This window comes from Solanum dulcamara, chromosome 11 (assembly GCF_947179165.1).
Source record: "Solanum dulcamara chromosome 11, daSolDulc1.2, whole genome shotgun sequence".
In the NCBI taxonomy this organism is placed as follows: domain Eukaryota; kingdom Viridiplantae; phylum Streptophyta; class Magnoliopsida; order Solanales; family Solanaceae; genus Solanum; species Solanum dulcamara.
Genome location: NC_077247.1, coordinates 50,596,350 through 50,612,647, shown reverse-complemented (window position 1 = coordinate 50,612,647; position 16,298 = coordinate 50,596,350). Strand labels below are relative to the sequence as shown.

General features: G+C 35.1%; 2 protein-coding genes across 2 annotated transcripts; both read right to left on the bottom strand.

The window, feature by feature from the left end:
* Window positions 1-499: 499 nt before the first annotated feature.
* Window positions 500-5,578, bottom strand: LOC129874159 (O-fucosyltransferase 15-like). Its single transcript, XM_055949404.1, has 10 exons — window positions 5,143-5,578; window positions 4,768-4,857; window positions 4,589-4,688; window positions 4,424-4,485; window positions 4,173-4,261; window positions 3,216-3,336; window positions 2,991-3,134; window positions 2,536-2,870; window positions 1,568-1,808; window positions 500-921 (listed from the first exon to the last, which is right to left on the bottom strand). Exons 1-10 carry the CDS (start codon window positions 5,482-5,484, stop codon window positions 616-618), a joined length of 1,830 nt encoding a protein of 609 aa, XP_055805379.1. The 5' UTR covers window positions 5,485-5,578; the 3' UTR covers window positions 500-615.
* A 2,184-nt stretch (window positions 5,579-7,762) lies between these two features.
* Window positions 7,763-14,998, bottom strand: LOC129872854 (protein STRUBBELIG-RECEPTOR FAMILY 8). The gene is made up of 16 exons (XM_055947791.1): window positions 14,545-14,998; window positions 13,819-13,951; window positions 13,659-13,730; window positions 13,505-13,570; window positions 13,342-13,413; window positions 13,143-13,214; window positions 12,452-12,523; window positions 12,308-12,373; window positions 12,147-12,212; window positions 11,739-12,061; window positions 11,329-11,585; window positions 9,954-10,225; window positions 9,737-9,872; window positions 9,131-9,273; window positions 8,887-9,043; window positions 7,763-8,198 (listed from the first exon to the last, which is right to left on the bottom strand). Exons 1-16 carry the CDS (start codon window positions 14,660-14,662, stop codon window positions 8,049-8,051), a joined length of 2,175 nt encoding a protein of 724 aa, XP_055803766.1. The 5' UTR covers window positions 14,663-14,998; the 3' UTR covers window positions 7,763-8,048.
* Window positions 14,999-16,298: the final 1,300 nt, after the last annotated feature.

Genomic DNA, 16,298 nt, shown 5'->3' with positions numbered 1-16,298 from the left:
AATCAAGCTAGGAAAAAATAAAGAAGCATAAACGTTGTTGCATGGCGATTAAGCAATTTTATTCAAGACAATGTAAAGAATTTATATGCATATAATTTTGATCATTCTAGTTGTAACAGGTTTTTTTCCCATGTTAATTCAGTGTGTTACTTTTCTTAAACAATATACATAGATTGTACATGTATTATATATGAATTATACATATATGATATATAGGGCTGAGGGCTTTTCCTCCATGTCAGCCCATAAACAGGTTTAGATATATTCCACATTGGCCCAACTCATCAATGTGAGTTGTGACGAATAATTTTGATCGAACGGTCAAATGTGTCACTTCTCCAAGAAAATTTCTATAGAAATCTCTCGTGTTTTATTTAGGGATCACATATATATATATATATATATATATATATATGTGTGTGTGTGTGTGAGCGTGTTATTCTTTACTGATCTTCTAAAAAAAGTCACTGTATTAGAATAACAAATGTATCATATAATGTTACAGTATAAAAAAGAGCTTGATTAATTCAAGTTTAAAATGGAGACACATTACATTTACATTTGCTTTGTGATATTTTCCCTCCCTAAACTCAGTTGACAATGGACCTAGTTAACTTATGTGCTGCACATGCATTCCTTACACCGTGGATATCTGTATACGCTCCTCCCAACAGGTCGTGAAAATACCCGTTTGGTTTGTCTCACTGCTTTCCTCACTCTTTGCTCAAATGTCCTCCAGTCTATTGTGTTGTTCTTGACAAAGATATCAGCGAGTCTACGTTTGTTTGGCCGTATAGAAGCCATTTTGCCCCCACCAAAATATACTCGAAAACCAGAGACTAACGATGAAAATTGGCTTCCGGAGTCTGTCATGGCAAACACATCTGCAGCAGTGCAAACTATAAAGTCCAGTGCTGCTAGCTGCATAAAAGAGTTCATTTTAGTACCAGTTGCATGAATCGAGTTCTCAAATAAAAAATATATGATGATTATGTTCATAGGGTGCAAGCTTTCTTCTGCAGAAGCTGGAATATACAATTGCATGTTAGCAACAAGCGGCTACATATATAATGACAGGCATTCAAATGTCTGTTATGTTCAGAATAAGAAGCAGCTCTACACAAATATCTATACTTGAAATGGCAAACAAAGGTTTTATACAAGGATACAAGTAAATGCAAATATATTGCTCTGCATTGCTTCCTTTCTGCACCTTAAGTAAATCGATTTCTAAGAGCTTGAAGCTCATTATCTTTTTATTGTAAGAATTCAAAGAACAACCTCCCCATGTGTGAGAGCAATTTATACATTCAAATTGAAGTTAAAAGTTTGCTCCCTGATAAATTTTAGACCCACCTACTGCATCTACTAGCATTCTGTTCGATTCTGTTTGCCAGAGATTCCCATGAGATGAACAGCTCTCTTTGAGAAAAAAACTTATCATAATATATCAAGCACATGAAAGTTCTGCTAATTATTGATAATATTTATACAATTTGGTGCTACAATAAAATTTGCTGGGAATAATAAAGCAAAATCATGTTGAACCAATTAACTCAGAGTTTACCTGAGATGAGAAATTCTTGAATGGCTCAATCTCGGAAGAGGAAAGTAAATTTTCCTTTGTGACCAGATTAGGATACAAGGTGGTCAAGGAGGCCAGTCTTGATTTCCCTCCATAGATATGTGCACCTGCCAAGTATATGCGTGTCTGCCGATTAAAACCAAGGGCAGCAAGCATTAGCACCGTCTCTTCAGGCATTAAAGGACACAGTCCTTCAGCCTTAAGAGCTGCTGGGGAGGGCAACCTGAACACACATTTTTTTTATAGAATCAATAAGTGAAGTGGGACTAGTTTTAATAAATTTGAATGTTATAACCTCAATAACATGTCTCTAGAATTAGGTCAAGGTCATTTGGCATCTATGAAGAAAATACTACTCATCACTGTTCAGGCATGCTTAATTACAATTTTCCAATAGAGGTAATCCAGAGACCCACCCCACCCCCTTTCGCAACAAGAAGACGTGAACCTGATCCAGATGCTTGAGAGATAAGAAATAGCTTGCTATTTAACAATTTTCTCATATTTGGTTAGTCAAAATTTTTGAAAAAACATTTTCTCATGGAAATCAAGTTCCTTAAAAATGAAGAAAACGACTTCCCTAGTAAAAGTAAGAAAAATAAGCTCCATATGTGACATTCTCCACTGATTATCTCGTCCCCACCCTCCATCACACCCCACACCCATAGTGTTTGCCTTTATATATAAATACTTTTGGAACAATATTTTTTGTTTGCTTACCAAAGGCCAAAAAATAATCAAGCAAATCACTTATTTTCCATGAAAACATTTTTCTTCAAATCAAACAGACCCTTAGTTCAATATGTTTCTGTGTCACTGTGTGTGTCTGGTGCAATTTCTGGATAATCAAAGATGCAAGCAACAGTCTAGAACAACCAAACAAGTTAGCCTAGCTTTTTCTTATGAGTTGTGCAAGTAAAGGAATTGAGCAAGGATTATATATAACATACTTTGTGGTCCTCTTAAGCTCCACCAATGCAGGGAAGTGGATTTCACGATATGTTTCTAGTTCATTTCTTTCTTCTTCACCCCCACCAAATTCACAGAGGGAATGAGCCACCATATCAATTTCAAACCTCAGATGCAAAGCTAAATATCTAGCGACTTTTTCTCCACGATTTCGTTCACCCTTCAGCATAGACTTTGAGAAGGGACCCACTAGGTGACGATCCAAGGGTCCCAAGCGTGTAACATTCTGACGCATTCTCCGTATAAGTAAAGTTCCAGTTTCTTCTATCTTTGGAACAAATTTCAGAGCATGAAAATTACATCTGCATCGAAGTCTCTAGATGAAGTCCCCAAATCAGGAACCAAGGTAGAAATATGGAATCAGACTAAATGAGAAGATGAAATGAAAAATTGAGAAATCAACAAGGAACCCTAGTATCAAGTTCGATAGGTTTACCTGCACTTGAGGTGGTAACGGGTCAGATGCCAACCGATTCCCAAATCCAAGAAAATGGACAACTCTGTTTTTATGTAAAATAGGAAGAATATATTTCTTGTAGAAACTTGGCTTTGCTTCTTTTACAACATCTGCATCGGTCACCTGGATTTATTTCCAGATCATCAGAAATTAGTTCCTTCACATGATCATATTCAAAATGATTGATTTAGATGAGAGTCTTACCAAACTGCCAATGGCCTCTAGATCTAATGACTGCAACTCCTGAGGAAGTTCTCTAACTACACGAATATCAGGTTTCAGGTAGTCAATGAAATGCTCCTCCTGGTAGATATCGCCAAACTGGCTAAGAAATTATAGGTTACATCTATCAATCTTCAATTTAAGGAACTAATAAGGTATCAAATGTTTTACATTAGCAAGAAAAGGAAAAAAGTTTGAAGGAAGCAAAATGGGAAAGGCACATAAATCTAATTAGAAGTTCTAATTTCTGTTTGATGAAGACCATACTAAAAGTTACTGAATGAAACACTTCCAAGATTACACCACAGTTAAAAAATTGGAGGGGGCATAGCTAGTTGCAAATGAAAGGGTGGTTAGGCAGCTGTTAAAAACGCCTATGGATATAGTTATATAGCTCAAAGCACACTGGGAAATAGTTTAGGAAAAGAACTATAGCGAATCCATTTTTCCCATAAAAATGAGGATGTATGGCGAATTTAGAGTAGATACCCGAAAATAACACCGGGATGAACATGAAGTCATACTTGCATCTCTAAAGTAGATACGACAAAGGAAAGCCAGGCGAACCTTTGGGACAATCACAAAGTATTGGAGAGCTCATGTTGTGTAGACAAGCAACCAAGGAGAAATCAGTGTTACATCACAAATTCCCAATTATTGAGTTAAAGAATTTCAAGATGAAGACAGTTCAGATTGTTTAACTACTTATGAAAAGAAAATGGAAAAGAATTAAATGAAATACTATTCAACTAGTACATGTTTCCAGTCAACAACAAGAATTCGCAAGCGTGAAGGTACAAAATGGTATATCGAAGATGTGAATCTGTAATCGAAGATTCCATAATTTTGATGGTTTTACATAACATTTTGCAATCTCTATTTTACAATAGGAAAAAGGAAAGAAAGAAGTGTAGCTGATAATAAGTAGTAAGTTTTTACCTCAGATCTTTCCAAACACTACTGTACAGAAATCTCGGAAGAACCAAGGTTGCATCAAGTAATCTTGCAACAGCAACAATATTGCAGATCTGTTGTGCAAGGAAAAAATGTGTTAGTTAAGAAAAAAATATCACAGCTTTCATAAACTATTAGTGCTGAGCCTTTGTCTTTTGCTTGGCAAGCTAAACTAAAGAAATATAGCTTGTTGTGCTGATGGAACAAATAATGTCGAAGCAGAAGACATAACTTACAGCTACTCGCTGTTGATTTATCCCACCATTTGCAGTGACGATTATGTAACCATTTCTTCCCTCTGAAAATTTTAGCCACATAAGAAGCAGGTTAACTACCCGAAACGTAACATGCATGGAGAGAGAGAGAAAGAGAGAGAGCGAGAGAGAGAGAGAGACAGAGACCACTAGGTAGCCAGTCACGCTGCTCAGCACAAGGTTTCCAAGAGGAAGCAACAAAATAGGGTTCAGCCCACAAATCTTTCGGCTCGGATTTTCTCTGTCCCTGAAACGCAGCGACCTCACATTATCAAGTAAAACCAACTAAATAGATCTATCAACTTCCTTCTTTTAACAAAAACTACCTCAGCTAATGAATGAGCAGCTTTAGCCAGTAATCGTGCATAGATTGTTTTCTGAGGCTTTCTCCCTTTGCCAAGCCTTACCAGTTCTTCCTACCATATCAAAAATAACATTTACTCCCATATGAAATCAAAAGCAGTTCAACTCAGAAAATCAATTCATACTTCAACAATCAACTAAGCCTCATTCCTAAATTAGTTTCCTCTATTTCATACCAATACGAAACAATAACTTTATAGTTTGTCGAATAAGTAACATAAATCTAGTCGCTTAACATATCCCATCTTTATCAAAATTCATTTCCATAAACCAACTTTGTACTTTTATTCGGAACTATTCAACAATCCAATTGACGTAAAAGAGTGATTCAAACATACCCGAATTGATAGAGTGGAGGAATTGTCTTTCAAGAACCTGAACTCAACCTGAGAAGCCCGACCCGAGTTCTGGATCCGGGAAAGCATCCACCAATTCATCCCCACAAAAACGATCACAAACAGAGCCAACCCGACGATTGCTTTTTCCTGACAAAAGGGTTTCTTCTTCCTCATCTTCTTTGACCCGAATGTGAAACCCAGCAACCCGTTAAACGAATTGTTCCTGCGACCCGGATTCAGGGGGTCATCCCGATCCGAAGCCGGAGCGCCGGGTTGTTCGTTATCGTCGTAGTCGTAGGATGATTCTGAGAAATTAGAAAAAGAATTGCTGCGAGAAGCCATGGAAGTTTTTATGTTTTATGCAAGTTTTTTGCTTCTTCTTCTTTTTTTCTTTTTTGTTCTTTTTTTGTTTGAAACTTCTCCACATTAACGATTTTTACGACAAGGTGAACAAAAAATGCATTTGGTCATTTTCTTTGATGATGCAAAATGAAATAAAGGATAATTTTTCTTTTTTAAATTGATAGATTTATAATTTTAAATTCGGAAAAGGATTTAAAATATTCTTGAAATATTGAAAATGATACAAAAATGTCTTTTATCCATCTATTGGATCTAAAATGTTCATGACATTTTTTTTAACGAAAAGGGGCATTTTAGGTCCAATAAATGAATGAGGGACATTTTTGTACCATTTCCAATAGTTTGAGAGCATTTTAGGCCCTTTTACGTAATTAAAATTTTGTTAAATAAATTTTGACTTATAATTAATTTTAAATAATTAAATTGTAACCAATAGATGGCCGTCACATATTTTAAAAAAATTATTCAAATTATTTAATTAAAATTATGTTAAATAAATTTGATTTAAAATTAATTTTAAATAATTAAATTGTAACCAATAGATGATCGTCACGTGTTTAAAAAATTATTTAATTAAAATATAATTAAATAAATTTTGATTTATAATTAATTTTAAATAATTAAATTATAACCAATAGATGGCCGCCACATGTTTAAAAAAAATTATTCAAATTATTTAATTAAAATTTGATTAAATAAATTTGATTTAAAATTAATTTTAAATAATTAAATTGTGACCAATAGATGACTACCACATGTTTAAGAAAATTATTTAAATTATTTAATTAAAATTTTGTTTAAAGGGTCTAAAATACCCTTGAACTATTGAAAATTGTACAAAAATGCCCCTCATCTATCTATTGGGCATAAAATGTTCTTTTCCGTTAAAAAAGGTCATTTTTAGATCTAAAGGTGGATGTCAAGGGTATTTTAGGCCCAATAAATGGATGAGGGGCATTTTTGTACAATTTTCAATAATTCGAAGACATTTTAGGCTCTTTTCCGTTTTAAATTTAAGTAATGTAAAATTAGGGTATATTACGTTTCTGTAACAACTAAAGTGAATTTACTATATATATCAAATAAATAAATAAAATAGAACTTTATATAATGTTTACATCAGATGACACAAGTATTAAAGAATTTCGAAAGGAAATTCCAAGAAAATATTTTATTTCTTTTACAGAGAGAGAAAAAGATCATGTAAATTAAATTAGCATTCGTTTGAAAAAATTTAATTCAAAATGAGATAGTCTTAAAATTTATATTCCATATGGTGTCCTATATATTGGGGAGGCAAATGATTTATTCGTTTGTGTCCTTTTATAGTCTGATAAAACAGTATCTAAGTACTAGAATTGGATGAACATCTTATTTATTCTTAATATACGCTCTTTTGTTATTTGAGTGTGTCTGATCGTACTATAGCTGAGGTGGACTGAGCATGACCTCAATCACAATTTAATAATTAATGAAAAAATGTGAAGATTTTATCTGAAGCTAAAAATATTGTTAATATGATTCAGAAATAAGTATGAAAGATACAAGTGATGTTGTGAAGACATTTAGAAGCTCTTAAATATACTTGATCATGTCGATTTTATATATATATTCCTAGATATTTGAACAAAATAGCTCATAGTTCAAAAGATTTTCCTATTTCTTTGATGGAGATCTCATGGGAGAAAAAAAAATTGAAATTGAATTATACAGGGTGTATCTGAACTTTGTAGTTTATTGATGCTGTATTAAGGTGTTTAGTTTTGATGAAAAAAGAAACAAATTATGTCATTTTATCTTCTATTGTTACTAAGAAAGACTTGCAAAATCAAAGACTGGGAGAATATAATGAGGAAACCTGTTGTAGACAAACACCACAGTCCACAGCTACTTCATCCTCCATTCGAGAAAAAAAGTGTAAAAGTGCACATGGCACAACCTGGCCTCGTGTTTCCTATTTCATTTTTTTTCACCGAATCGGGGCGTGTTCCATGAAGCTTGTCGTCAAGTTATATTAGCTAGATGCTTACTCTCACAAGGTCATGCATTTTTGCTTTCCAATGCACTCCTACTCTTTTTATAACACCATTGGTTAACTTTAAGTTTGTACTATTCCAATACATATAACTTTCCATCAGCACAATTACTTATTCTAATACTTGTAAACGTAATTATTCTATGATTAACAGCGAAAACAAAGATCAACCACTTACGCTAGCCAAAAGCTGTGTTGGAAAAACTATAATATGAACAAACATACAATGATAATGTGTTGCAATGTTCTTATTGACAATAACATATATCCAGTATCCCAAGATGGTTGTAAATACACTCCAGAGGACATAGTCAGTGAATTATGTACCTCGAATTGGGACGCAAAGAAGCTTTTTTTTTGGTTAACCGGAAAGATGTAAAAAAATAATTACATTTTTAATGTGTCTGGTATTGACATCTCCGAATTTCATCTGCCATAGTTACTCTTGACCTTCACAGAAGTTAGTTACAAAATTGCAAAGGTGGCTTCATCGTGTATGTTTCTTTATTTATGGCATGTCAACTGTCTCATGATCCGGAGTCTTGTATGTGAAAGCTGATTCATCACTGGATCGCCTTTTGACTACACTCGCCCTTTGCATTAACCGGACCAGTGCTTGCACAACTTCAGACATTGGAGGTCGAAACTCAGGTTCAGGCTGTACAGGAAACAGTCGACAAGATGTCAAAAGTTACTACCAAGGAGAAAACAAAACAATCACATTCAAATTATTGCAAGTAAAGTAATTCACTTCAGATATGTCAATGAGCAAGTATTCATTATAATTTGGCTAAGTCCATCAGATCTTTCTTTCATGAGTTGAGTCCGTCTTGAAGGCACATTAGATCAAGATAAACTTAATTAAAATCTAAAGTTTAAAGATGAGGCATCCAAATCGACTTTGGACAGTGGTGTGCAAGGACTTGTGCCTTTGAAGTTACCAAACTTACTTAACCAAGATGGGTGCTCTCGCGATACCAAGACTCACCGAGTATGTGTATATTCCATTGATTCTTCAAGAGACTTTTATTAAATGCAATAAAGGTCATCTAATTTGCTGAAGCACATCGATTCACTTCAGCACTGAGCCATGTCAAACTCAGAATGCAGGTAGTCCTAATTTATCCATGCCGTGAATTTGGACTAATAAAGAATGCAAAACTGGTTGTGTATCATTTACTTGACAGGTTAGAATGTCAGAATTTGGTCCTTGAGTATGTAACTTCCCTATGATTGTTTGACTTTTGCTTCCATCAAACATATTTTGGAAGTGGCTTCATCTTTTAAGCTTCATACAGAAACAAAGGTTATGCACCAAATGAAAGATCATGCAAGCAAAAGGTCACCTGAACACAGAGCGCAATAATATCAGCGAAACGGGACAACGACTTTGCAGGATACATGCCATTTAGTGCAGGATCAACCATTTTTGATAAGGCATCTATATCATGGAGTTGAGGCGTAGCCCATCTCACAAGGGACTGTTCTGATCTCACCCTTGAACTATATGATTCGTTAAACAGAATGAAGTCGTTAAAAGAATTCAATAGTGTAAGTTGACTAGCAATGTATACAAGATCAAGTTTTTACCTATCAAGCGGCTTCCTTCCTGTCAACAACTCCAACATTACCACACCAAAACTATATACATCACTTTTTACAGTGTATATTCCAGATAATGCAAATTCAGGAGCACTATAACCAAATGAACCAATCATCTGTGTGGATGACACCTGTCAACATTAAGAAGTAATTACAATTTTAGGCAATGCTCATACCAGAATCAGTTGGCCTTCTCATATTAGCTTCCTTCACCTGAACTTCTGTACAAGGACGTTCTCTTTTCACCCAAACAATTCACAGAACTAAATGGATTTTCAGGCAGGGGAAAGGGGGTCTTCCTTAAAGTTTGTGCACTATAGTAATCTAAGTGTTTAAGCACCTAACATGATTGCTCCAGAAGAACAAAAACAAAATTAAGCTGCCAAAATCAGAATCTCCAATTTCATGACTAAGTCTGTAAAAAATTACTTAGAAACAGTTGCTTATAAATATTGCTCCTACTACAGTATTCCAATAGGTAAATTGAGTGACATCTCATAAACATTATATGCATCACGTACCACCCGATATTATTAACACCTCCGTTAAAACGACAACGACGACGTATAGATTAAATCTGCTTTACTAACTCACCTGGCGTTCAGTGTTTGGAGTCAAAGCTGCTAACCCACAATCTGATAAATGGGGATTGAGCTCTTCATCTAGTAAAATATTTGCGGATTTGAAGTTTCTATGTACAACAGAAGGTAGACAGACTTCATGCAAGTATCTGAAAAGAAGACGTTCAACTTTTAAGCTAACCCAACAAGAAAATGGCAGACAGGTAAAATTCTATACAGCTATAACATACTCTAAAGCTCGAGCAGTGCCAAGTGCTACTCTAACCCGGGCGTTCCAAGTAAGCAATTCGCTCCTGTCATCAGCAAAGTGCAGCATATCATGCAAGCTACCATTTGCAACATAGTCATAAACCAGAAGACGCTGTCCATGCTCAGCACAATATCCTATCAATTGAACAATGTTTGGGTGTCTCAGCCTCGACATATTTGAGACAGCTTCAAGAAAGTTATCTTCCTCCTGCAGCGACAGTGCTGCACTGTCGATCTTCTTGATGGTCATTATCTGTTTAGGAGAGATGTTGTTCATGAGACCATGGCACCTTCCATAGAAACTACATGAATGAAAAACTAAAAGTTTCCTCATCAACAATGTTGTTGACACATGAAATTCTTAAATCATTTATTGGAACAGTTGGCATCAAGTTTGGAGCAGAGAAATAGTCAACAACAATAAGTTCATTCAAAAAGAAATAACCAGCAGCACATCCAATAATAAACCACAAAGCAGAAGATATGTAATGTCAAACTTTGAAACTGCTAAGAATATTTTTGCTCAGGACTGCATCATGTAACTGAAGGACAAGGTTAAAATATCATAGTTAATTCAGGCTGAGGATAAAAGTGAGATGACCATCAAAGTGACCATATTATTACACCCATCAAACATCACAAGACAGATAAAAGCAAAGATGTGAACAGACCAACCAGAGGAGTGAACAATTGGCATGTGTTCATCAGAATGTGAGCCTATTGTGGGCAATCAACTGTGTGAAAGATCTAGAAGAGCAAGTTGAATCAAAGAGTATCAAGGACTTAATCTCAGTTAAGAGAATCACTCAAAACACATTATATACTAGTAAGAGGACCCAATACTTTAACTCCCATGCGACCAGAGTATCAAGAAGTCTACTAACTTCGACTCAGCTTTAGTAATGCATAGATCAAGTATTTACCCTTGTAGTGTTTGCCCGGAGACGAAAATTGTGAAAGAATATAAAAGTTCCAACCATAAAGTTAAGGCAATGGATATAGTAGGGATCTTTATATACTACTTTGGATGCCTCATTTACCCGAGGTGGGACATTAGTTAATGCAGCACTGTCCCACACGTGTAACGGCTTGATACCATGTTAAAGCATCTTGGCAACCCCCCAAAACCTTAAGGTGATAGGTGGAGTGGCCAACATCTCTATTTACCCCTTTTGATGTCCTTACATATCCAATGAACATTATACAACTCACAAGTATGTGATTCCCCAATCAAAATGAAAGATGTCCTTGAGCGACAGATTGAATTTATTCATTATTGTTCAGCTTTAAATAGTTTTGAATGCACATCACGAGTAGGAAAGGTAAGAAGTGACAACGTTAAATGTCTAAAATTACCTTTCCATTAGGTAACTCTGCCCTATAAACACGCCCAAGAGATCCTTCACCAATGAGATTTTCTTGACTGAAGCTGTTTGTTGCTGTTTGCAATGCTGCAACGGTATAAGAAGATGCAGTTATCGGAGACTTCACTCTCCTTACAGATCCATTCTTCCCTTGTATCATTTCAACCGTCACCTTTTCGGTAGGTGGGGGCTTCAAGTCAGCTACAGCAGCCACAGGCTTTGCCCTTTGCTCTTGTACCTCCATATTCACTACGATTAAGCAGAATGCATGAGAAATCAACCGAGTTTGAACCAATTTCCAAATGAAGATGGCACATCACAACATAACCGTTAGTCATCTGATGGTATTAGCACTAATGACAATATTGAGCCAGGAAGGAAAAAAGTTAAGGGAACACACACCTTTATCTGTGCTCACTGAAAGACTTCCTGTAGAGGGTCTTGTAGCAATTTCCTTGCCCTTGCCCCTCCGGAAGCAAAATACAAGGGCTACCAGAGCAAAAAGAATTACAAGAGAAGATCCAAGAGCTATGCCAATGATAGCTCCAGTTGTCAATCCCTTCTTTTTATCGCCATTTTCTGGAGATGGCTGGGCATCAGAACCTGGTCTTGTGTGTGAATTAGGAGGAGAGTGGCTACGGTTGTTGCGAGATCTTCCAGGAGGAGGTGCAGTGTACGGTGGTGGGGGAGGAGCTGGACCATTTGCAAAGGAATTCCCATCGTACCTGTCATGTTAGATGCTATGTCACATCCCTTGAAACTGTAACATTCTAAACCATGTAAAAATAAATAGGATGTGAAGTTACTTACATGAAGTTAGGAATAGATAGGAGCTCATTCGGGATCCATCCATTAAAATGATTCTTTGCAACATTTCTGCAAAAAGGTTTTGTTTTGCGCATAAAAAACTCTACTGACATTAAATCAAACTAGCTAAGCCCATTAATTCAAGAAAAAGTATTGAAACTTACAAATTAGTCAAAGGTAGACCAACCAGGATATTGAGAGTGCCACTTAGCTGATTGTTTTCCAGATGACTGCAAGAGATGCCAATGTCATTGGTAATTCGAATAACGGAACAGCAAACCCTATTAGTAGGAAGTTATCATACTTACAGTGTGGAAAGATTTGTCAATGAACTGAATGAAGGAGGCAGATCTCCAGAAAAATTATTCGAAGACAGATCCCTGCAGTAGCAAAAAATCAGTGAAAAATTATAACTATTAACTAGTGAAACAGATGTTCTGAGGACATGAGGAATCAATATAGGCAGAAAGCTCTGAGTAGCAGGGGTACTGAGCTATAATGTAAGTGTTAACAGTTTCCTTAAATGGGATTCTGAGAACCAATAAATGAAAACACAAAGCAACTGAAAGCTTCAAAGAGGAGCAGAGCACCTACCGTAATACAATCAAAACGAATTTCCATACAAAAAGGCTATGAAGGAAAATAAAATGTTGGACTTTACAAGCCTCCAGACTTCATTGTTCATTAAAATTAAGCAGATAGTGATTCGAAAAAGATCCTATATTTGTTTTGAGAATATATTTGGAAGTAGTCATGTCTGTCCATTGCAGGCACGTCAAAACAAATGAAGGGCCAGCTGCTGCAGGTTGGAGACACCATGGTGTCATGAAATCAACCCAGCAACTGGAATTTGACTGTTGAAGGAAAAGAAGCACTTCAAGTGTGGCAATGAATGAACTCTTATAGGTAGTATTCAGAAAAAGAGAGAGAGAGAGAAGAAAAGAAAAAAAGAATCTACCAGAAAGGATCAATTAAGTAAAGATTAAGTAGAACACTTACAAGGCTCCCAGATCGGAGTGGTTGGTGAACACATCTCCAATTGTTTGTGAGAGTGAATTACGGCTAAGATTCCTAAAAAATGAATAGTAGGGTTAGCTATTTTGAAGTAGTTGCCTGAAATGATTAACCAAAGAATAAAGAGAAGACCAAGCAAATGCTATTATTGTTTGGAAAGTGCCTAGTGAGTCTGGCCACTCACAGATAGCTAAGAGTAACCATGCCAGCAATGGAATACGGAATGTTGCCACTTATATTGTTATTTGCAAGATTCCTGCATTGACAATGATTATAGCTCCAGTGAGACAATCATAAACAGGAAAGTTTTCAAACAAACCAAACACTTCACAAAGAATCAACATTACAGGCTGGTGAGATTGGGTGGAAGCTGATATGGAATAGAATCATGAATGTTGTTGCCGCTCATATCCCTGAAGACAACAAATTGCAGAAGTTCAATTTTATTGTGACACTAGGTCCTCTAAATTACCCATCATTACTAAAAGAACAAGCTCTTACAAGTTCTTTAACGAGGTAAGACCATTTAGCATGTATCCCAAGGTTCCATTGAGTCCCAAATCAGGAATTCGACTGTTTCAGCAAGAACCAAACATTACATCAATCAAATCATAACTAAAATATAAATGATGCGCACAAGGCTAATGGTATGCAAACTTACATAGAAACAACAGAAGCGGCCTGACAAGTGATTCCTTTCCAAGACTCACCACAGGGATCGCCACCATTCGACTTCCAATTAGAGAGTTGCGAAGGACTATTCAGCGAAGCATACAAGACCTGAAGAGCTTGCACTGCAGATTACAAGAGTCAGGCAACTGACACAGCCAGAACATCTCTCCAACAAGAAAGCCAAGATTCAATACTTATGTAGTAAAGCCTCAATCTTAAGCTAGCATTGGGTCTTAAACTAGTTAAAAAGAAGAGAGACACTCGGAGAGAGCAAGAAAACATAATAGCTTATCAAATCCTGCATTCACATCAAACAGTTTAGGCATTCCAATCCATTTGCATGCGTTCTCACAGAAAATCTCCAAATCAAATAGATTGAGTCATATTATTTTTAGTACAAAGATCAAGACTCCATATCTTTTTGTACTAAAGCCTCAATCTTTGACTTGCATTGACTCGGAAACCCAACAAAGAGGAGAAGAAAAAGAACCCCAGAAGAAGGGCAAACAAATAAATTACCCCATTAAAATCAAACATTCAAACATCAAACTATCAGAAGAAAGGCGTTCTTATATCACAATACTCAAAGAGTGACAAAAACAAAAAAAGCTTCCTCCTTTAACACATTCAAGAAAACAGCAAAACCACTAAGCTCAAAATCAGTAATGAAGCTGTAGAGACGGATCCAAGATTTTAAATCAGTGAAGAAACTCACAATCATTGGGATCAGTGTTTCCCTCAACAACAAAAGATGAGTAAAAAACCACTGCCACGATCACCACTACTGGCAAATGTGAAAAAAGGGTGTCTTGCTTACAGCTATTTCTATTCATTTCTGCCTTGTTCTTGTTACCCAAGAATTAAAGGGGTTGTGCAGAAACAGAAGTAAAAGAAAGAAGAAGAAGCATGGCGATAGAGAGACAGAGAAATGACAAGAAGTTAACATCGGCAGTAGTGGTAGGTGTCACCATCGTTAAGAGGACTCTCCGATTCCAAGCTTTCCTCTTTATGAAGAGAGAGGGAGAAATTTTATATAAGAAGACTCCACTGCCAGTGTATCTATAGGTGTCGGCGACAAATGTAAAAAAAATAAATGGAAAAACTACCACTGTACTCTGTTGGAGTAGCTTTTTAATTAAACAAAACTGATTAATTAGAGAACTCCGCCATAATTGAGTTTCTTATACTGCACTACCTTTTGCATCTACTAGTGCTTAATTTGTACCCCTCTCTGTTAATTCTTTTTTTAATTATTCAGAGTTCGAATCCTAATTAAGGAAAAAAGAAATAGTCTCATTCTCACGATAGCCGTCCCTCCATTTGCACTTGTGCAGCATACCAACACATTCTACAATAAATAAAATAAATATTGAAAAATAATTATAAGGATCAATTAAAAATCAAGTGATAAATTATTTTTAAATATTTAAATAAAATTTAAAAAATATTTTTAATATAATAAATAAGTAAAAATAAATTAAAAAATGCTTTCTTGTTTCGTTTATCTTATTATTTATTGTTGTTACCCTTTTATTTTCTCCATTGCTTTTCACTATTTACTTTTTATTGATTTTAATGAAAGGTGTATTGAAGAGGGTCAAGGAAGAAAAGAATGGAAGGAATACATGGATAGGTTAGGTTCATTTTTAAAATGGGTTATTAGGTGGATTTTTTTACTTTGGATGGATTGGATAGTTAAATTGGATTTAAAAATTTATGTGGACTAATAAGATTAAGCTATTTGTTTCATTAAAAATGATTCATCATTACCCTGCATTGTATTGTTAAAAAAAGAATATTTTGAGATCTAAAAAAAGTTGAGGATATTTTTAATCTAATAGGTGAATACAAGGTATTTTAAAATAATTTATGATATGTTAAGGGCGTTTTTATCCTTTTCCTATAGATTTATTATAAAAGTTAGATGGTGTAATATTTATTACTCCTTCAATTCATTTTATTTGTTCATTATTTAAACATAAATTTTTATTTTCATGTATCACTTTTAATATATCAAAAAAAATTATATATTTTACTCTTAATATTAATTACTTCTTTTAAATTATTTTTTAAAATAGCGTGGTAAAATAAATATATCAATTATTATTCTTTTATGTAATGGATGTATGAAATCCAAATATAAAAAGTAAAAGTGGATGGAGGGAGTGAAATTTACGAGAAAAGTGATGAAGTGTCATAGAAACTGGCACAGAGGAAATTTTTTAATTTTTTTTTATATTTAATTAATCAAAATACTTACTCTCCGAGCTTTTTTAAAAAAAAAATGAAAAAAATTAATTCTTATAATGAAAAGTAGGAGAATCACATTTTATAAATGACTTTTCTTCGGCATTGTCTTCTCTCCATCCATCCAACACCTCTAAATCCGATCTCTTAACCTTCTCACATCCGCTACCCCAACCCCTCACTTGCCATTCTATCTCACCATATTTTGCTTGACTATGTATA

Coding starts and splice junctions, on each gene's coding strand:
- LOC129874159 (XM_055949404.1), bottom strand. CDS start 5,484: ATGGCTTCTCGCAGCAATTCTTTTTCTAATTTCTCAGAATCATCCTAC. Junction 4,689..4,767: donor CTGCTCATTCATTAGCTGAG/GTAGTTTTTGTT, acceptor GCTGCGTTTCAG/GGACAGAGAAAATCCGAGCC. Junction 4,262..4,423: donor TAAATCAACAGCGAGTAGCT/GTAAGTTATGTC, acceptor CTTGCACAACAG/ATCTGCAATATTGTTGCTGT.
- LOC129872854 (XM_055947791.1), bottom strand. CDS start 14,662: ATGAATAGAAATAGCTGTAAGCAAGACACCCTTTTTTCACATTTGCCA. Junction 13,952..14,544: donor AAACACTGATCCCAATGATT/GTGAGTTTCTTC, acceptor TGTAATCTGCAG/TGCAAGCTCTTCAGGTCTTG. Junction 12,524..13,142: donor CACTCCGATCTGGGAGCCTT/GTAAGTGTTCTA, acceptor TTGCTACTGCAG/GGATCTGTCTTCGAATAATT.